At 38.7% G+C, this 21,937-nt stretch overlaps 1 protein-coding gene across 3 annotated transcripts in view; it reads right to left on the bottom strand.

Moving 5' to 3' along the window:
* Nucleotides 1-21,937, bottom strand: part of LOC120856956 (calcium-transporting ATPase type 2C member 1) — a 157,299-nt gene that overhangs the window by 12,085 nt on the left and 123,277 nt on the right. For all 3 annotated transcript variants that reach the window (XM_040232466.1, XM_040232481.1, XM_040232473.1), the window contains 7 exons: nucleotides 17,122-17,219; nucleotides 14,951-15,046; nucleotides 14,773-14,862; nucleotides 12,878-12,982; nucleotides 6,963-7,119; nucleotides 4,119-4,289; nucleotides 1,909-2,006 (listed from right to left, as the gene is read on the bottom strand). In XM_040232466.1, the coding sequence (XP_040088400.1) occupies nucleotides 1,909-2,006; nucleotides 4,119-4,289; nucleotides 6,963-7,119; nucleotides 12,878-12,982; nucleotides 14,773-14,862; nucleotides 14,951-15,046; nucleotides 17,122-17,219 (815 nt within the window). The remainder of the gene's footprint in view (nucleotides 1-1,908; nucleotides 2,007-4,118; nucleotides 4,290-6,962; nucleotides 7,120-12,877; nucleotides 12,983-14,772; nucleotides 14,863-14,950; nucleotides 15,047-17,121; nucleotides 17,220-21,937) is intronic.

Genomic DNA, 21,937 nt, shown 5'->3' with positions numbered 1-21,937 from the left:
TAACGCAATTTATACCTTACTTCTCTAACTGCCTTTCTTCCTTCTCTAACTGCCTTTAGGGTGGTTTTCAGAGTTCATTAGCATTTTTATCAGAAAGCCAGACAGGGAACTGAAGAAAGCAAATAAAATGAAACTTCCAGTCTGTCTGATGTCACTACTTACTAGCATCTCTGGGAAAAGGCTAAACAAAGATCTAATGGGAAAATGTTTAATTAACCGCAGGTTTCATATATATATTTGCTATTGTACATTCTGTCTCAATACCCTCAGGGAACTTAATACAGGATTTATTCTTTTAGAAATAAATGTAAAAACTATCAGGAGAGGACACACACCCATACTGCTCCCAGATGCTCTAAAAAGGCATTTCAATGAAAAAAGCACTGTCTTTTCAACAAATGGAACTAAAATGACTAAATACCCATACCTTAAAATAATTAACCTTAACCCACTTCTCACAGACAAAAATAATTCAAAATAGATAAGAAACATTAGTATAAAACCTAAAAGTATGAGACTTTTATTTTAAAAAATAGGAAAAAATCTTTGTGACCTTGGGTTAGAAAGAGTCCTTAGATAACACATCAAAAGCATGATCCATAAAAGAAAAAAATGATAAACTAGATTTCACCAAAATTGAAAACCACTGTTTTTTAAAGTAAAATGGTAATAGACTAAAAAGATAAGCCAGAATGGAAAAAACTTTCTTCCAATCAAATATCTGATAACACTTTTATCCACAATATATCCATTTTTATCCACAAAATAACTTCCAAAATCCAAAAATAAAACATTTTAAAAATAGGATGGTTAGACAGTTCACTAAAGCAAATATATGAATGGCTAATAAGCACATTAAAAAGTACACAAAATCATTAGTTGTGAGGGAAATGCAAATTGAAACCACAATAAGACACCATGATATACCTATTAGAATGGGCATGGGGAAACTAACAATGCCATGTGCTGGTAACCACTTTTCCAACACTGCTGATGGGAATGTAAAACAATAAAGCCACCAAGTAAAACAATCTGGCACTTTCTTACAAAGTTAAACATAGATTAACTATATGACGTATGCTCATATACGTGAGCAATTACGCTCACATATTTAAGAGAAATGAATATTTATTTTCTTACAAAGCTTATATACAAATGTTTTTAGTAGTTTTAACCATCATCAGCAAAAATGGAAAATAATCCAAATGTCTTTAAACTGGTGCATTGGTAACATACACTCACTGCAGTGGAATCCTACTCAGCAATTAAAAATAAATTATGCTAAATCAAAAAAAGCAGATTCAAAGGCCTCATGAATGCATGATTCCATTTTCAGCATTCTGAAAAGGCAAAACTACAAGGACAGAAAACAAAAGCAATGGTTGTTGCCAAGTACCGGAAGCAGAGGGAGGAGCTGACCACAAGAGGATCTGGGATGGGAGGAACCTGTGTGGTAGTTACTAGGACCACAGGCATCCATCAAAACTTAAAAGCTGTACATTAACAAGGAAAAAGTTTACTGTATGCAAATGACAGCTCTTTAAAAAATCATTCCCACATTCAATTAAAACAGAACACAAGAATAAGAAGTATAAAGTAATGATCTGTCTCCATTCTGTACTTTATAAATACAAGCACCATTGTTAATTTTCCACAGTATCCTTCTCAGAGGAAACTGAGCTCTTGCTGAAGTTAACAAATTTGCACTGATATTCATAATGATCACCTCATAGACACTCTCAACAATAAGACAGAGCTCAATGATAAGATTTTGCCTCATGATTTAGACCAACAAATGTGGCGGCCATGTCCCAACTGTTTTCAAATGAACAGCTTCATTAACACTGCAGGAGAAGAGGTAATGCCTACAATAAAGCCTTAGTCTGAAAGGCTCTGGTTCACGCCTACCTTTGGCACTATTTGTGAAAGCTGCTGGACATCCATTGCATCGATTTCTTCTCCTGAGACTGACTGGGAGGTTTTGGAATATAATCCCAGACGACTAGCTAAAGTGAAATGGGAAAGAAAACATAATTAACCAAACTGCTTTTGCTTGACAGGCTAGTCAACATAATGCTCACTTAATGATGTTATTAACTCACTTTCTCTTCAAAGTATAAAATGTCCTTATATCAAGGGATTACAAGACAAGACTATGGTAAGACAGATCAAACTGATTTAGTAAAAAGTCTTGAGTTTTCTGTTTGATTATTTTTGCTTAAATTCAATAATACACAGTTTTCTCAATTCAACCCTAAGGATTTAAACTCAGGTACCATACCTAAGAATTTAAACAAGGCCATGTGGGTTCTACTCAGGAGCTCAATTTTAATGAAGATCAAGAGTGCTTTTTAACTAAAAACCAGGCAAGATGGTGGCTCATCTGAAATATTATGTGCGTGTCTGCTCAGTCGCTCAGTCATATCCAACTCTTTATGACCTCAAAGACTGAGGCCCACCAGGCTGCTCTGTCCACGGGATTTTCCTGGCAAGAATACTGGAGTGGGTTGCTATTTCCTCCTCCAGAGGCTCTTTCCAACCCAGGGATGGAACCCACCTCTCCTGCAATGACAGGCAGATTCTTTACCACTGTGCCACCTGGGCATCCCATGAGGTATCATGTAGTTTTATGTAAATGAAAATAAACATTGAGAAATTTCTCTAGAATTAATCTTCCCAACAATGGTATGTTTTCAGTGACATATTCTTCTTAAAGTGTGAAATTCTTGTCTCAGTCTCTTTCCATATTAGTAAGAATTAATGAACTTTAGCACATTTTAAATTTATCAGTATGAATTATAGTTCACAGGTTCTGGAAGATTAACTTCCATGTCCATTTTTTTCCCCTTCTATCTGGTAAAGTAACCCTTATGGCAGAAAGTGAAGAGGAGCTAAAAAGCCTCTTGATGAAAGTGAAAGAGGAGAGCGAAAAAGCTGGCTTAAAGCTCATGGGAAATAGATGGGGAAACAGTGCAAACAGTGTCAGACTTTATTTTGGGGGGCTCCAAAATCACTGCAGATGGTGATTGCAGCCATGAAATTAAAAGACGCTTACCCCTTGGAAGAAAAGTTATGACCAACCTAGATAGTATATTCAAAAGCAGAGACATTACTTTGCCGACTAAGGTCCGTCTAGTCAAGGCTGTGGTTTTTCCAGTGGTCATGTATGGATGTGAGAGTTGGACTGTGAAGAAGGCTGAGTGCCGAAGAATTGATGCTTTTGAACTGTGGTGTATGGATGTGAGAGTTGGACTGTGAAGAAGGCTGAGCGCCGAAGAATTGATGCTTTTGAACTGTGGTGTTGGAGAAGACTCTTGAGAGTCCCTTGCACTGCAAGGAGATCCAACCAGTCCATTCTGAAGGAGATCAACCCTGGGATTTCTTTGGAAGGAATGATGCTGAAGCTGAAGCCCCAGTACTTTGGATACCTCATGCGAAGAGTTGACTCACTGGAAAAGACTCTGATGCTGGGAGGGACTGGGGGCAGGAGGAGAAGGGGACGACCCAGGATGAGATGGCTGGATGGCATCACGGACTTGATGGACATGAGTCTGAGTGAACTCCAGGAGATGGTGATGGACAGGGAGGCCTGGCGTGCTGCGATTCATGGGGTCGCAAAGAGTCGGACATGACTGAGTGACTGAACTGAACTGAATCTTAAATGGCATTCAAACAACATAGGCATACATGTGATCAGACGATGGAACTATAGATACAAGCTATCTTCTTTCAAGTTAGGTACAAAGTCTGCTTTTAAAAAATTATATTCAAGTTGAAAGAAAACCTAAATATCATCCTTTCATGCATTCTTTCACATTCATGATCTAGTGCTTTTAGTCATCAGAATGGTATACTATGAGACTAAAAATAATCAACTATCCTTTTATGAATATAATAATGTGATTTCACAATGCTTTAGTTATTTTCAACTAAAAGTATTATTTTTTTAACTAAAATAAAATTTCACCCACAATTTTATAGTGTATGAGCAAACAAAAGCATCACTTTTTACTGTATAGCTCGATATTTTGTAAATACACTTCATGTCTAATGCTCCTCTATGCACTGCAGTAATTTAAGAAAAACTAACAAGAACAAAGGAAGCAGCCTAGTTATACCGATGGCAACTGCAGTCTCCTGTGAGTCTCCAGTAATCATTTTTATCGACACTCCCGAGGCAATGAGTGTTGTAACAGCTTCTTTCACACCAGTTCTAGGAGGATCAATGATTCCCACCAGGCCAAGGAACGTCAGTTGTCCCAATTCAGGACCAGAAGCCAAAGCAAGAACTTGGAAGATAAAATCCAAAAAGAAAATGTTAATCACAAAAACATTAGAATTTACTTTACAGAATCTGGAGGCCATAACACTTCACACTCAGATAAATCACTTAGGACTAGAATGTCATTGCAGTAATAACAGAAATTTTAAAAATCAAAAATTATTACATGCAAAGATACTACAGTTTAATGGTTCTTGATAGGGGATTGCTTTAAATTATTAAAAATTAAAAGGAATAAGACTACAGAACTGTTAAGTAGAGAAAGCGGGAGAGGAACAAACAGGAATGTTTTCACATAGCAAAACCTGCAGCTCCTTTCAGTAGAAACTATTGACTCTTAACAAAATACAATTAATTATTTGGAAAAGTATAGGTTTGTTGATCTTTAAAGTCAGTTTTAAACAGACACCTCTGTAGGTGATTTCTACTACTGTATCTTCATCTTTCCATCTTACAGGCCTCCAGAATAACTCAATAGCTTGAAGTTCTAGAAGGCTATATTAATTAGACAACATGTAACAATTTTGTATACAACAAACTCTGGAAGGTACAGTTAATCTGTAAAGTAATTGTAAAACCACTAATACCAACAAGAGTTTATATTCTTTCATTCTTTCTATATTAACAGGTATTTCTTATTCATACCTTTGGTTCTCCTAAAACTACATGAATACCACCATACCACCCTTTATAGTTAGTTTCCTATCACCCTTAGGAACGTCAGATACAGGACAAAGTACTATTCATTTCCAAATATCATTTAGCTTTATTCTCAGAATTCCAGAACTTTAGCAGTAGCTACCTTTTAAGCCAGAGGGATGTGTCTACATCTGGGATATTATACTAAAAGACTGAACAGCCTACCAAACACACACACACACACACACACACACACACAAACTAAACCTGTGTATCTCGTGAGGTAACTAAAAAGCCCCAGAGAGACCACAGGAAGTACCCATTCTTACTCAAGCAGAAGGTATAAAGGATAAGATACATTTGGAAAACCATGGTTCGAGGCAAATCACTTCTTTTTCCAACACAAAATCTATGGAGATATGAGCCCCACCAAAAGCTTTCACTCTGGAGGGAATAAGCCACATGACAGTTCCTGTGTTGGAACAGAGGAAGATGGCAATAGAAGGGGGAAGTGAGTATCAACCCATGTGTCAGCAAATTCTAAGCAAGGGACACCAGCTCCTGGCACCCTCAGTGGACGGGTGGTATCAGCCCAGAGGTCAGAATTTTGTATTTATTTGTTTGCTTCTTTAGCATAAATGAAGATCTAATGCTACTGTATGGGACAAAGGTCTGTAGAGCTTTTCATGTGAAGGATCCCTAACTCCCTCCTTTATATTTGAAACATAAAAACAAAGTATATTCCAATTTTAAAATTAACAACCACATGTATTTTAAGAAACTCGGGTTTTATAAGGTACAAGATAAGTTCATATCAAGTTAAACTTCACATCTTTATTCATTTATTCTTTACTCTTCATCACGACAACTTCAGCGGGGGGAGGAAAATGGAGCATAAGAGGAAGAGATGTGAAGCAAGAGACAGATGCCCAGAATGTTTCCCAGAGCCTGTGAAACAAAGATGTGCTCCACACCATGTCTGGCCTATTTCACAAAGTTACCACACCAAACCACACATACACAAAGCTCCACAATCTTTCAGATTAAGAGAACTAGGCCAAAAAAAAAAAAAAAAGTGTGAAGCTTCTGTTATAAAAAATTAAGGAAAACAGGGAGCACATATCATACTTTTAAGACTCTATAAATGCAAGTCAATTCAAAACCCTCTAGCTGTGAGCTACTAAGAATAACAAAACACTGCCCTCAAAGGAAGCCACAAGAATATCTTTCTAAACCTACATTATACGAACAGAAGTCCTGTAAATCTATGGTTCACTCTACTTAAGTGAACCATGAATAAGAATAGTTTTTACATACTTGTTTCCTGCTCCCAGAACTGTGGTGCTTGACTTTCGTTTTGTACATAATAATAAAATTAAGGAAGCCAACTCTTCTAATTTCCTTGAGAAAGACTACAGAAGTACATGCATGTATGTGTGCATGCACCCATGGGCACACATTCCCCACAAGCCAGAACGTAAAGACCAGGTATGGCCCTGACCCCTGATCTTCAACCCTACCCATGCTGATGTGTGTGTGCCCAGCTGACCCCTCTTCCCTATCACCGTCCAGTCAGCAGCATTTCACAAAGCCAAGTCTGGACACCTCTTTCCTCTCTGGTGACAGACAGGAAGGAGTCAGCAACTACCTCAGTTTAAAGCATTAGAGACCTAAGTCTCTTGATATTTAATAAAGAATTTCAGATTAATAAATAAGAACAAGTGATGACATAAGGAAGGAGTAACATCACTTTACTTCCATTCATTACCCTTCTCACAAGATAAACTTGTCTAAAATGAAATTTCTGTCAGCTGCTCAGAGACCACTGCAGATCTCTAAGAACTAGAAGTTTCATATTTAGCTATGTTTCCAACTTTCTATGTTCTGGGGGACAGTTAGTCAACTAAAACCTAGCATTTCAGAAATGGCAGGGCTCTACAAAGCCTGGGTAGAGCTGGGCAGCTCAGATGTGAAGCACGAATCCATCCGCAACTAGCAGCACTACCTCTCCACCAAGGTGACTGTGCTGACATGGCCTTACCTCTGAGCCCTGCAGAGCCCATCTGGGCCTTCTCTTGCTGGTACAGATCTCTCTGCTGCTGGGTGAGTGTCAAGGTCTGCCCTTTGCTGTGATATGTAGTACAATACTTAATCACCTGTTCATAAGCACCCTTCATAAAACAAATCTCTGGTCTGTCCTAAGAAAAAGCAGAGCAAATAAATTCAAGTTAGTTTTAATTCATATATATCAGCCATTGGGGTCAAAAATAAGCAGCATGGATTCCCATAATACACAGAGAAGTAACTCAAACCTAAGGCTTTGAATAGCACTTGAACTCTGATGATTAAAAGTTCACGAGAGAGCTTTCTGCATCCTTTTTAGAACACAGCATCTACTCTACCCCTTCAACCTCCATACTGAAGGTACGTCTACACTCAGCTCCATACTCTGAGATCTAAGCTCATGGCATAATAGGAAAAGGAAAGAGGTCTAACATCAGCCCACAAACAACGGTTCAGGCTTTCTACAATGCTATTACATGCATATATGTGACTCCATTTAATGCTCACAACAAGCTTGCAATTGTGGGTATTAGTAGACTTTTTATCTCCGTTAAGTAATATTCAAAAGCTTACAATGAAAACCTGCAGTCCCCTGCCCAACCTCCTCACTTCCAGTCCTATGCTCCACAGAGGCAAACCAATTTTAACTCTTCTGGCTGTTGTCCTGGGTACTTATCGTCATGTTTTTAATTACATTTTTACAGCTACTTTTCTACTTGTCAATTTTATACTGTCTGCTGTGACAGGTGATAGTCTGGCCACCCCCACTCCCTATTCCTTCTCTCTCCATTGTTCTCTCACACACAGAACAAGAATCACCAGTGTTCTGCTCACTTTCTAACTCTTCACTGCTGAGCCAAGTGGCCACCAGAACAGTTCACAAATGTCTCAGCTCTCCTTGCAGGCACGTGGCAGAAATGTATTTCCTTGCCCCTCTGTACCGCTCTGAAATCAGATGTGATTTGCTTTGGCGAATAAACATAAACAGTACTTGTGTCTCTTCCAAGTGGTGATTTACGAACCAGTCCATAATGTGGCCCTCCTCTGTCCCTGGTACAACAGTGTGAGCTGACACTGAGAGAAGCATCCACCTCCCTGGTCCCCAGGTAAGCAGATGCAGCAGAGGCAGCAGAAAGGTATTAATGTTCTTTCCATGGCCTATGTAAGCCAAATACATTTCTTCCTGTTCAAGTTTTGTCCTTCATACAGTTAATAATTGCCTTTTTTTATTTGCCTAGTTTCCTTTATTCTTATTACTAATTAATTCCAAGCTCTTCCATGTCATATTATGAAGCACCTCTCAACGTATTCTGCACATGATCCAATGAGCAGGTAAGCTATTACTCCTCCCGTATGAGGACCTCCCGCCTTTCCTTTTCTAGTTCATTTCCAGGCTTACTACACAACTGGCATCCTGGAGCTTCCCTTCACCCCTCCGCTGGTCAGAACTCACTGGGTTCTAAGTCTCCCTTTTCTTTAGTGTATACTCTTACCTTGGAATAACTTATCCGTCAATATCGCTCTAAGAAAAGATATGTGGGCTATGCATTTTGAGACTTGGGTGAAAACATTTTTATTTCACCCCCACATATGTAAGTTCAGCTGGGAAGAGACCTCCTCTCAGTTGAAGGCTCTATCACCTTCCAGCCTCTAGTGTGCAGAGCTGCATCTGGAAAGCCTAAGAAGCCACTTAATTCCTAATCTTTGTGTATACTCCCTCCCCCTTGCCCTTCCTCCCCACCCTAACAACCTCTGAAATTGTTTAGAACTCTCTCTCAGTGCCCTCAAATTACTTGAATCAGGGGCTTTGGTGTGTTTATTTCCTCACCCCCACCCCTCTGTAACCCACTCACTGTGCAAAGCCTCCAGTGGGCAATTTTATTCTAGAAGCTGAAGCTCTTCCTCTAGAAAATCTCCTGATGTTATTTGTTAAACTCTTGTCATTTTCTGTCACCACTATTATGTGAATGTTGGAACTCCTACATCTATTTTCTGATTTTCACACCTCATCTTTTATATTGTCCACCTTTTTGACTTCTCTACTTTCTGATAGACTCCTTGACTTTACTTGAAAAACAATCTGTTTAAAGTATTTTGTTGTCATTCTTCATGGTCCTGGAACCTTTGTTTCTCTGAGACCCCTTTCTCTGTTGGCTTGGTCTGCATCTTTTATGCTGAAGACTCTCCCCAAGGCTCTGACAACCACTGTCTGTCTGTTTACATTCAAGACCGAAGCAAATAAAGGTCTAGAAACTCCATGGGTACTGCAGGGTTTATCAACTGATGGCCCTCACAGTGATGAGACAAAGGCCAGGAGCAGGGAAACTCTTCTGGTGAACAAAGAGCTTATGCAGGACCACTCCATACTGTAGGGATCTCCCCAGAACCAGTCAGCTTCTCTGAAACTCTCCCATCTTCTGACACAGAGAATGAGGATATGGGGAAATGTGCCCCTGCAGGCATTCTGAGAAAGTAGAGTTAGTAGCCAGGACAACAACTTTCCCTTAATCATCCTGTGTTTAGTCTTAAAGCTTAATTGTGCCTTCTACACTTGTGCCCTGGATAGATTTCTGGTCTGACCTCAAAAAAAAGAAAAGGTACGAGGAACATTTCTATGGGCTCCTTACGAAGAATTTCAACCTGATCTCCTGTTTTTAGCTCTGTATTTTAGGCCCCACCTTTAAAAGATAAACTAATCAAAGAGGAAGTATAGGAAAGTCTTATCTTTTATTCACTGGTTGTCATTTTGGTAGGTTCCAGGGAGAGAGCAGAGATAAATACAGACTGAGTGTTGTTCAGTCACTAAGTCGTGTCCGATTCTTTGTGACCCTTTGGACTACAACATGCCAGGTTTCCCTGTCCTTCACTGTCTCCCAGAGTTTGTTCAAATTCATGGCCACTGAGTCAGTAATGCCATGTAACCATCTCAATGTCTGTCACCTTCTTCTCCATTTGCCTTCCATCTTTCCCAGCATCATCTTTTTCAATGAGTCTGCTCTTCGCATCACATGGCCAAAAGTACTGGAGCTTCAACTTCAGTATCAGTCCTTCTAATGAATATTCAGGGTTTATTTCCTTCAGGATTGACTGGTTTGACCTCTCTACAGTCCAAGGGACTCTCAAACATGTTCTCTAGCACAACAATTCAAAAGCATCAATTCTTCAGCACTCAGACTTCTTTATGGTTCTACTTTCACATCAGTAAATGACTACTGGAAAAACCATAGCTCTGACTATACAGAACTTTGCAGGCAAAGTGATGTCTCTGCTTTTTAATACACTGTCTAGGTTTATCACAGCTTTGCTTCTAAGGAGCAAGCGTCTTTTAATTTCATGGCAGCAGTCACTGTCCTCAGTGATTCTGGAGCCCAGGAAAAGAAAATCTGTCACTGTTTCCATTTTCCCCCCAACTATTTGCCCTAAAGTGATGGGACTGGATACCATGATCTTAGTTTTTTTGAATGCTGAGTTTTAAGCCAGTTTTTCCACTCTCCTCTTTCACCCTCATCAAGGGGTTCTTTAGTTCCTCTTAACTTTCTGCCATTAGAGTGGTATCATCTATCTGAGGCTGTTGATACTGTTCCCCACTATCTTGATTCCAGCTTGTGATTCATCCAGCCTGGCATTTTGCATGATGTACCCTAGATAAGTTAAACAAGCAGGGTGACAATATATAGCCTTGATGCACTCTTTTCCCAATTTGGAACCAGTCCATTGTTCCATGTCTGGTTCAAACCGTTTCTTCTTGACCTGCATACAGGTTTCTCAGGAGGCAAGTAAGGTGATCTGGTATTCCCGTCTCTTTCAGAATTTTCCAGTTTGTTGTGACCCACATGGTCAAAGGCTTTAGCATATGCAGTCAATGAAGCACACATAAATGTTTTTCTGGAATTCTCTTGTTTTTTTGATGATCCAATGGATGTTGGCAATTTGATCTCTAGTTCCTCTGCCTTTTCTAAATCTAGCTTGAACATCTAGAAGTTCTTGGTTCATGTACTGTTGAAGCCTAGCTTGGAGAATTTGAGCATTACTTTGCTAGTGTGTGAGATGAGTACAACTGTGCAGTAGTTTGAATATTCTTTGGCATTTGGGACTGGAATGAAAAGTGATCTTTTCCATTCCTGTGGCCACTGCTGAGTTTTCCAAATTTGCTGACATACTGGGTGCAGCACTTTAATATCACTATCTTTTAGGATTTTAAATAGCTCAGCTGGAATTGTACTCTGTTTTTCCCCAGTAGCGTATTGGACACCTTCCCACCTGGGGTCGGGGGGTGCCTCATCTTCCAGTGTAATATCTTTTTGCCCTTTCAAACTGTTCATGGGGTTCTTGCAGCAAGAATACTGGAGTGGTTTCCATTTCTTCCTCCAGTAGACCATGTTTTGACAGAACTCTTCACTATGACTCGTCCATCTTGGGTGGCCCTGCAAAGTATAGCTCATAGCTTCTTTGAGTTATGCAAGCCCCTTCACCACAACAAGGCTGTGATCCGTGAAGAGGAAATGCAGGCTGCTGAATTCAAGTGAAAGTCCTCTGAAGACAAACTGCTTGATCCTGGGCAGCTTTTGAATTGGTAAGTTTTTCCTGCCTGTGCCAGGCTGACCTCTTCTAGATCCTGAGTCAGGTCAATGGATTTGGGTTCTGTTAGTTACACTGGTTAATTTTGTTTTATAGGAAAAACTCATCAACAAATAGGAAGAAAAGTCAAGCAATCTTTCCAGATTTATTACCTGCCACTCTGTACCTCTACCCCCCAACTGAAAAGATTTAATATACAAGTGAGGCTAGTATATTTTAAATTGCTGAAGTCAAATCTTAAAACTTCACATGGGCCACATTACCTTGAAGTAGTATGTGATCATATATAAAAGATAAAAAACAGACCTTCCAAATAAACTTATATACATATTCTTTCTGTATCACTCACTATACGGACAAGGGACATCAACTGAAAATTATCTAATTCAGATGCAGTTTTTGAAAGCTAGATGGCAAAGCTTAAAGTAACAGACATTTTATTTTTTTATAGTTTTGTTTCCAGCTGTCCCCCTTCTCTGAGGTTCATAAAAGTTCCTTTAAACACTCAACAGAAATTTATTCTTCCCCTCCTCACCAGTTTCTGGCACAAGTTTAGTGTTGGGCAATTTAAAACCAAAGTTTCCTACTTATTATAAGAGGAAATCCTCTCCCTAATTCCCATCTTCAGAGATGTAATTGGTTTCAAGTGTTTGTTCACAGGTAGAAACACATAACCAATTACTAATTCCTAATAAAGAAAATGTAAAAATAACAACTATGTATTTTTCAGGGCAAAGTAAGCTTACACATGAAGCTAGTAATAGCAACTATAAGTGATATGATTATACACTGTAGATTTCATGACTCAATACACTGTGTAAAAATTTCTAAAGCACCTAGAAATATGGTACAATTCTGATATATCAGTGTATTTCATTTTTCCAGTTTGTAAGCTGGACCAACTAACATGAATCATACACATTTGGTAACCACTTTTCCACAAGAGAATGTGGTTATGTTCAGTCAGAAGACAAGGCACTCTTCAGTGGAAGAACACAGACAACAGTCAGTCAGCAGAAACCTGTCACCAAGAATAAAAAACGTGTCAAAAGACTGACATCACAAGCTCCAGGACACTGAGACCAGTCCCCAGCTCATTTCAGTGGTTTGCTCATGTAGCAAAACTGACATGTTTCTGCATAAATTCAAAGAGAACACAAAACAACCAGGGCTGAATCTACTATGAATGACACACACTTCAGAGCTGGTCTGAGTTATGGTCTATGACAGCTTAAATCTAAAGGTGCATAGTAAATGAAAAATAGTAGTCTAGTTAAACAATATAGAGTAAGTTTTCTGTAAATGGAAGGATACCTGCTGTGTTCGGTGCACACACTTAACGGCCATCCACTTCTGCTCAGAGCTAAAAGGGTATTCAGCTTTTCTGATATAATCCTGTTGAAGTCCATCAAGACCCATCTATATGGCACAAAAGAAAAGTTAATTCTCACTAATTTTTTTCCTTTAACATAGAAACAAGAGTCACAACTTACAGGGAAGCAGGTTAGAGATACCTGGTTTATTTTCAAACAGCAGCACTCCACCTATACATACTTCTCTGAAAAGCAGCACACATGTTCAGTGTGAAAGCCTGGGCATATAGATAGTCAAGGGCACACTACTGAACTATATGTGCAGAGCAAAACTTCAACACTGGCTATATTAAAATCTCAACTGGATCAAACTCTGGGAGGAAGTAGGGTAAGAAATAAAGGTGTCCAGCCAATACATACTGTATAATCAATAGAAGTTTCAAACTCAACTCCTCGATTCTAAAATAGGGCAGACACTCAGATCTACCCTGCCTGCTGCTGCCACCCTACGCCCTCTCACCCCACCACTGACACGCTGACTACTATTGATGCCATGCAGCTCTACTTCCTAGTACCCTTTTCATTTCCCAGCAAACACTCAAAAATAGTCTTCAAATTTTCAAAAATCAAGTTTACTGCTCCTTCCTGGCTTTCAAAGGTCCTGCAGTAACCCACCACACAGCCAACTCAACAAGCCGCTAGGCCACTCAAACTGTTCATTTCACCTAGGCTAACCAATTCAAAAGTCACAATCCAGTCTACCCTTACGTATTCCTCAAGCTTTTATTCTTGCTCTTCCCCTAGCTTATACCCCCCTCCATCCCTATCTAAATCCCTCCTTCCTTTCAAAGTTCAGGTTCCAAGTCTTAGAGTGCACTCTTCTTATACGTGGCTCAGTGTTAAGACTGTCCGCTACCTTGGTCTGCCTTTTATTTGTTCCAGTCTGTCACTGTTGACTTCCTACCTAAACTCTGAGGTCCCCACCCATAAAGAGGTGGTTTCATGTTCTTTCTTTATCAAAAAGAAAAAGTTAAACACAATAAACACTCATTATTTAACTTTTCAATATCTTTTAAAAAGTGATACTATGCTATTTTTAGTTACAAGAAAAACAAATGGTAAAGGAAAAAGGAAAGTGACTTCTCATTAAGGAAGTATATACATTATAAAACCACCAATTGACTTTCTCAAATTAATATTATAACAACCTACATTTCTATACTGAATCTCAACAGAAGCAACCTCATTCAGAGGTATCCTATTTTATACATGTTTCCTAAAACTGCTCTTAAAAGTAGTTTTACTTTTGTTACGGGAGTGTCAGGTTGGACTTTTAGGTTTCTCATTTATTCAACTGTAGGACTTAGAAAAGGAGATCAACTAGGGTAGAGTCACTGAGATTAGCACCCTATCTTCCCAACAGAAATGCTATCTCTAGGTTCATTTTAAGAAATTAATAATGGAAGGAAAGGGAAGACTGGAAAAAGAAAAGCTGACTTCTCATCTTGGCCTTAATATCTTTATATGGAAATACTAAAGAATGTTGCCTATTTCATGTTTGAAAATTGGCATTTATCAGCAATTACACATATTTATAAAACTTTTCATACAACACTCTGAATATTACGAAAAACAACAACATTTCTTTGTAAGAATAAACCCATCACTGGTCATTAGTTTGTATGCTGCATGTAGGAGATAGAAAGTTATAGGGAAAACCCTCATGCTCTGTATTTCCAGAAAGACTACAATTGGTTCCCAAAAGGCAGTACTAACTACGAAATCCTGTGCATCTTCTTCACTCCACACCTAAAAGCCAGTAATACTCAAATCCATGGCTTCATATTCTCTTGTGAGTGACGTTTTCACATGTCAAAGAGAGGACCAGGCACATACCTTCATTGCAAGAGCAATTAAGGCTCCTTCCGTTGGTTTCCCCATTAGAGTGTTATTTCTAATTACAGCATCATTGCACACACAGCCAGCCTAAGAGAAATACACAACTATGAACCCATCACAGCATCCTAAGTCATTGTGAAGAAAGCCACTTTCTTATAAAGAAAGCAGTATTTACCTCAACAATTCTGCTAACAGATGGGTTATAGAATCCATGAACAACATCACCATCAACAATCACTTCCCCAAATGGATTGTAGCCAACTCCAGTAACCTACAGAACATAAAGCAGAGTTAATAATACACTACAGTAGGCAGTGACAATACTTATGAAAACAGAAAACTGATGGGCTGTGTTCATCATGACACTATTAAAAGTAGAAAAGCATTCAAATTTATCTAAAAGAATATTTAATAGTAAAAGGAATAGACAGTAATTTTCACTACAATGATAAACCTACAGGTAATTCCATACAAATAATTAACTATTATGCTAATTAATTATAATACATAGTACATTGTAAGTAAACAATATATTGCTAATATAATATAACCTTCTATTGCTTCTACTTACAACACACTATAAAAAGGGAAAATAAACCATGAAAATCTCTCTATATAAATGAGTTTAAATTTATATAACATTACATTTATAGGTGTGTGTGTGTGTGTTAGTCGCTCAGTCATGTCCAGCTCTTTGGGACTCATGAATTGTAGCCCATCAGGCTCCTCTGTCTATGGAATTCTCCAGGCAAGAATACTGGAGTGGGTTGCCATTCCCTTCTCTAGGAGACCTTCCCGACCCAAGGATCAAACTCAGGTCTCCTGCATTGGAGAAAGATTCTTTACCATCTGAACCACCAGGGAAGTCCTACATTTATATAACACTACAATTTGCAAAGAATTGCAATCTATTACATTTGACATTCGTGACAAACCTATTACCTAAACAAAAACAGAGTTCTTTTTGTAAATATGCAAAGCTCAGAGATAAGTGATTTACCCTAGCACTTAACAAGTACTTTAACACAGTATGCTACACACCAATTTTAAAAATCGGAGACAGAGACAATGGTGACAACAAGCCAAGCCAAATACAAGCTAAATTTCACAATAAAAATAAGGCAGTTTAAGAGTTAATGTTTGACATGCAAAATTCTGGGCTTAGAACAAAAGATAAATTTATATCCTACCTTTCATATCTGGACCATATAAGCACATGTAAACCCAATGACCCTTCTGAATCATCCAGAAAAGACACATCCAACAACACAGCACTGGGTATCCTAACCAAATCTAACACCCTAAATATACAGTCTCATTTTAAGGCCTAGTAAAACAGGATTAAACAGACCCAAGTACAACTTCTGTTAATTTGTGAAATTCTTCCTTTGCTCACAGAACTGGCTATAAACACATTTTAATATACTGTTCCCATAACAAACAGTATTAATAAAAATTCCAGTCAGAAATTCTGCCACGACTAGCTGAGATTGCAACTTGTCCTCATACAACTTCAAAATTAAACAATGCACATACATTAACATGCACTTCAGGGCCATTCATATACAATTTTTAAAGTAGAATAATTCAGGCATTCATTTATTCTTTCAACAAGTATGTTGGGCACCAGAATTTCTGCTCTATTATGCTCAGGGTATCATGGGAAGAGAGACAGAGGATTTCACCTAAACAAAGAGGTAGGGAGCTATGAAAACATGTAACACAGGATGAGTTCTAGGTGATCAGCAAAGCTTTTCTGAAGAAATGGGTTAGAAATGAGGTGCAAAGGATGAAGAGGCATTAAACTGTCCTAAACAGAGAGAATAGCACCAAAAGTCCTTAAGTAGGGGGAATTCTGTCACACTGCAAGAACCATAAAGTCAGTGTACTTGGTCTATGGAAAGCCAAGGAGAGATACACACTGAGGAAGGAAGTATGGGACAGAACCCACAGAGCCGTGAGCAGCCCCACTTCAGGACCCTGGTCATAATGGGAAGCCACTAAAGCACCTTCATTTAGGGAATTCTGAGAGGTTCCTTTGCTGCAGATAGAACAAGGGTCCAGAGTCTGGTAACAGATGGATGTAGAGAGACAGACAGAACAAGGGTCCAGAGTCTGGTAACAGATGGATGTAGAGAGACAGACAGAAAGGTGTTGCGGGAGATCAACATTTCTGCACTGCACAGCTGGAGCAGGATCGAGACTTGGGAGAATCACACAGGATGGAAAAATACTCAGCTGTCAACTAACTCGCACCCTTGTGAAGACACTGGAATGGTTAGGAATTCTGAACACCAAGACTCCTAAAAAGGAATTCTGCTGTTAAAAAAAACATCTACAGAGTACCTCAGCACGCAGGCCATCCGAAGTAAATATGTGGGTAACAGTCATTTCATTCTTGGTCAGGGTTCCAGTCTTATCTGAACAAATCACATTACAGCAACCTGAAAAATAAATCACTACAAGTTACCAAGAATCATTTTTTAAAAATGAAAGTTTACATTGAAAACAAATTAAAGACTCTAGAAAACTGCCTTGCTTCTCTGAATATTGTAAAACTCAAGCTCATGGATAATTTTAGGTTGTTTTCTCTAATTGTGTTTACTTTATCATAAGGTAGTTTCTGGAATTAAAAAGATACTGATAAATGCTGACTTTTTATTTAGTTGAATTTCTACAAAGCTACTTGATGTCAACTCTATATAGCAACTTTATATAATACATATAAACTCATGTAATTTTTTCAGCAAGTATTTTAGGAACTTTTGCCTTCTCAATATTAAACTACAAACTAGAAGCTAAATTTAACATTTTTAAATTCCTAAATAAAAAGAAGCTTCATAACATACACAAAGTTACCAAAATTTTCATTCATATATAAAATTACATTATAGCAATATAACTACTGTATACTGTTCTTAATAAATTCAATTCAAGAATGTCAGTTTAGGATCTATCATTATCAATTATTTTTCTTGAGATGTCAAACAAGAACAATTCTCTGTAATTCTACAGTTTCATGTTACTTCATTTTTATATATATATATTTTTTATTGTAGTATAGTTGACTTACAATGTTTCAAGTACATAACAAGGTGGTTCAGTTATACAAATACATATTTATTATTTTTGAAATTATTGTCCATCATAGGTTATTACAAGATATTGACCATGGTTCCTTATGCTATATAGTACACCTTTGCTGCTTGTTGTACACTGTTTTTTAATTAGAAATCTAGCATTCTATTCATAAGTCATCAAACAAGAACTAAAATGTTGTTAATTTTTTTAACTGGGCAAAAATTCATGTTATGTTCAAAAAACTAAAGCATATATATTATATATTATGTATACCAAAGCTTTTCTACAATGCTTGATAAAGACTTGAAAAAGAACATCCAAAAAATACTGGATATATTGGAGAACATAAACTAAATGAAATGAGGGCACTGAATGTGAATTAGAAAAAGTGAAACAAACTAGGTAAGATCATCATATAGTCAGGTTGTTTTTAAACATGACTACTCATTTGAAATTTATCTCGAGCTCTGGAGACAAAAAGCAATACCTGAGCATTTGGACTTTATACATCTGGATTTCAAAAAGTGATCATAGGTTTTTCTCAGAGAGCCTAATGTTGGTGATACAGAGTTATACTATTCTTCTGCTGACCAATCATGATACAAGGGTGTTAAGTAATAGTTTTACATAATCACAACAGTAAAAGATGTACATCAGTTTTCACTCAATAGCCAGACAAAAAATAAAAGATAACTACAATTGCAAGCCGTAATAGGAACATGATTAACAATATAAAATTATTACATACAATTTGGGGGTGGGGAGTCAAGCAGAGTGATGTGGTTAAGTGGAAGTGCATACATGCACGTTTTCATCCACCCAGCCAGTCTATGTCTTTTGGTTGGTGCATTTAATCCATCTATATTTAAGGTAATTATTGATATGTATAAACCTATTACCGTTTTCTTAATTGTTTTGAATTTATTTTCTGTAGGTATTTTCCTTCTCGTGTGTTTCCTGCCTAGAGAAGTTTCTTTAGTATTTGTTGTAAAGTTGGATTGGTGGTGCTGAATTCTTTTAACTTTTGCTTGTCTGGGAAAGCTTTTGATTTCACCTTCAAATCTGAAGGAGAAACTTGCTGGGTATTCTTGGTTGCAAGTTCTTCCCTTTCATCATTTTAAATGTGGTGCCATTCCCTTTGGGCTTGAGAAATTTTGAGAATTTCAGCTGATAGCCTGACGGGAGTTCCTTTGTGTGATATTTGTCATTTTTCCCTTGTTGTTTTTAATATATTTGATCTATGTCTTTTTGTCTGTCTTGGTGTGTTCCTTCTTGGCTTTATCCTGTCTGTGCTTCCTGGACTTGGCTGAATATCTCCTTTCCCATGTTAGGGAAGTTTTCAGCTATTATCTCTTCAAATATTTTCTCAGGTCCTTTCTCTCTTCCTTCTCCCTCTAGGACCCCTGTAATGAGAATGTTGGTGCATTTAAGTTGTCCCAGAAGTCTCTTAGGCTGTATTTATTTCTTTTCATTCTTTTTTCTGTATTCTGTTCTGTGGCAGTGATGTCCACCATTCTGTCCTCCAGGTCATTTATCCACTCTTCTGCCTCAGTTATTCTGCTATTGATTCCCTCTAGTGTATTATTCATCTCGGTTGGCTTGTTCTCTAGTTCTTCCAGGTCTTTAATAAACATTTTTTGCATCTTCTCCACTGTTTTCCCCGAGATCCTAAATCATCTTCACTACCATTATTCTGAATTCTTTTTCTGGAAGACTGCCTATCTCCACTTCACTTAGTTGTTTTTCTGGGATTTTACCTTGTCCCTTCATCTGAGACACAACTTTCTACTTTCTCATCCTAACTTTCTCTAAAGTGGTTTTTGTTTTAGCTGCTGTGGGACTGTGGCTGTTCTTGCTTCTTCTGTCTGCCTACTGATGGAGGAGGCTAAGAAGCTTGTGTAAGCTTCCTGATGGGAGGGACTGGCAGTGGGAAAAACTGGGTCTTGCTCTGGTGGGCAGGACCTTGTTCAGTAAAGCATTAATCCAATTATCTGCTGACGGTTGGGGTTGTCTCCCTTTCTGGTAGTTATCTGGCCTGAGGTGACCCAGCCCTAGGATCTAAGGACTCTATGGTAGGGTTAATAGTGACCTCCAAGAGGAATTAGCCCAAGGGGGGACATTGCTGGACTGCTACTACCAGGGCCCCCATCCCTGTGATGAGCCCCGACCCACACCTCCACAGGAGACCCTCCAACACTAGTGGGTAGTTTTGGTTGTCTCCTGTGGGGTCACTGTTCCTTTCCTCTGGGTCTTGGTGCAGGCAAGATTTTCTTTGTGCCCTCCAAAATTGGAGTCTCTCTTTCCCTCAGTCTTGTGGAAGTCCTATAATCAAATTATTCTGGCCTTCAAGGTCAGATTACCTGGGGATTCTGAAAGACTTAATTCCTAGGTAAGTTGATAAGGAGTCCGGGGCCCTCAAAGAGGAAAAAGGGACAAACTTTTTTTCCCTCTACATTCCTTCATCCTAGTCACGTTTTTTCCTTAAGCTTTGAATTTTTATGGCAACAATCTATTTTTTCTAAGACTAACTTTCTTTAAGCCCAGAGCTAATGATTACACAAGAAAACAATTCAAATGATTATATAATAACAATGCATGTTGCTCCAGAACATGTTTCTTCTTAAGAACCTTCTGACTAATCCTGTTATCTTAAGATACATGTTGTGGGAGTGGGTCTGTTAAGACCTTTCTATTGTTGGTTGTTAGTTCACTTCAGTTGCTCAGAGTCTTTTCCAATGAGCCAACTCTTCTCATGAGGTGGCCAAAGTACTGGAGCTTCAGCTTTAGCATCATTCCTTCCAAAGATATCCCAGGGCTGATCTCCTTCAGAATGGACTGGTTGGATCTCCTTGCAGTCCAAGGGACTCTCAAGAGTCTTCTCCAACACCACAGCTCAAACGCATCAATTCTTCGGCACTCAGCCTCCTTCACAGTCCAACTCTCACATCCATACATGACCACAGGAAAAACCATAGCCTTGACTAGACGGACCTTAGTCGGCGAGGTAATATCTCTGCTTTTGAATATACTATCTAGGTTGGTCATAACTTTTCTTCCAAGGAGTAAGCATCTTTTAATTTCATGGCTGCAGTCACCATCTGCAGTGATTTTGGAGCCCCCCAAAATAAAGTCTGACACTGTTTCCACTGTTTCCCCATCTATTTCCCATGAAGTGATGGGACCAGATGCCATGATCTTCATTTTCTGAATGTTGAGCTTCAAGCCAACTTTTTCACTCTCCTCTTTCACTTTCATCAAGAGGCTGTTTTAGTTCCTCTTCACTTTCTGCCATAAGGGTGGTGTCATCTGCATATCTGAGGTTACTGATATTTCTCCCAGAAATCTTGATTCCAGCTTCTGCTTCTTCCAGCCCAGCGTTTCTCATGATGTACTCTGCATAGAAGTTAAATAAGCAGGGTGACAATATACAGCCTTGATGTACTCCTTTTCCTATTTGGAACCAGTCTGTTGTTCCATGTCCAGTTCTAACTGTTGCTTCCTGACCTGCATACAGATTTCTCAAGAGGCAGGTTAGGTGGTCTGGTATTCCCATCTCTTTCAGAATTGTCCACAGTTTATTGTGATCCACACAGTCAAAGGCTTTGGCATAGTCAATAAAGCAGAAGTAGATGTTTTTCTGGAACTCTCTTGCTTTTTCCATGATCCAGCGGATGTTGGCAATTTGATCTCTCGTTTAAAAGTAACCAGAAAGTATGTAAGGCCTTGACAAGACTAGCCTGTGAGGCACCCTCTGCCCCTTTCTGATGTCTGTGTCGGAAGCTTTCTCTATCGCTTTTTTACTGTAATAAATCTTTTGCCACACCAAGTTTTGAGTGACTGAAGCCAAGTCTCTGGTCCCAAAGCAAAACTGTCTCCTTCAGAGATCACGAATCTGAACTGTTCACCATATGCTATCAATTCCCATCCCTTCGTCGGATCCCCAGGGTCAGAAGCCTGATGTGGGGTTCAGAACCTTCACAACAGTGCAAGAACTTCTTTGGTATTATTGTTCTCCAGACTGTGCATCACTCACCCAGCAGGTATGGGTTCTGGTTTTTATCATGATTGTGCCATCCTACCA

Source organism: Oryx dammah, unplaced genomic scaffold (genome assembly GCF_014754425.2).
Source record: "Oryx dammah isolate SB20612 unplaced genomic scaffold, SCBI_Odam_1.1 HiC_scaffold_2, whole genome shotgun sequence".
Taxonomy (NCBI): domain Eukaryota; kingdom Metazoa; phylum Chordata; class Mammalia; order Artiodactyla; family Bovidae; genus Oryx; species Oryx dammah.
Note: the sequence above shows the minus strand (reverse complement) of the source record. Positions and strands in the feature narration are given on the sequence as shown.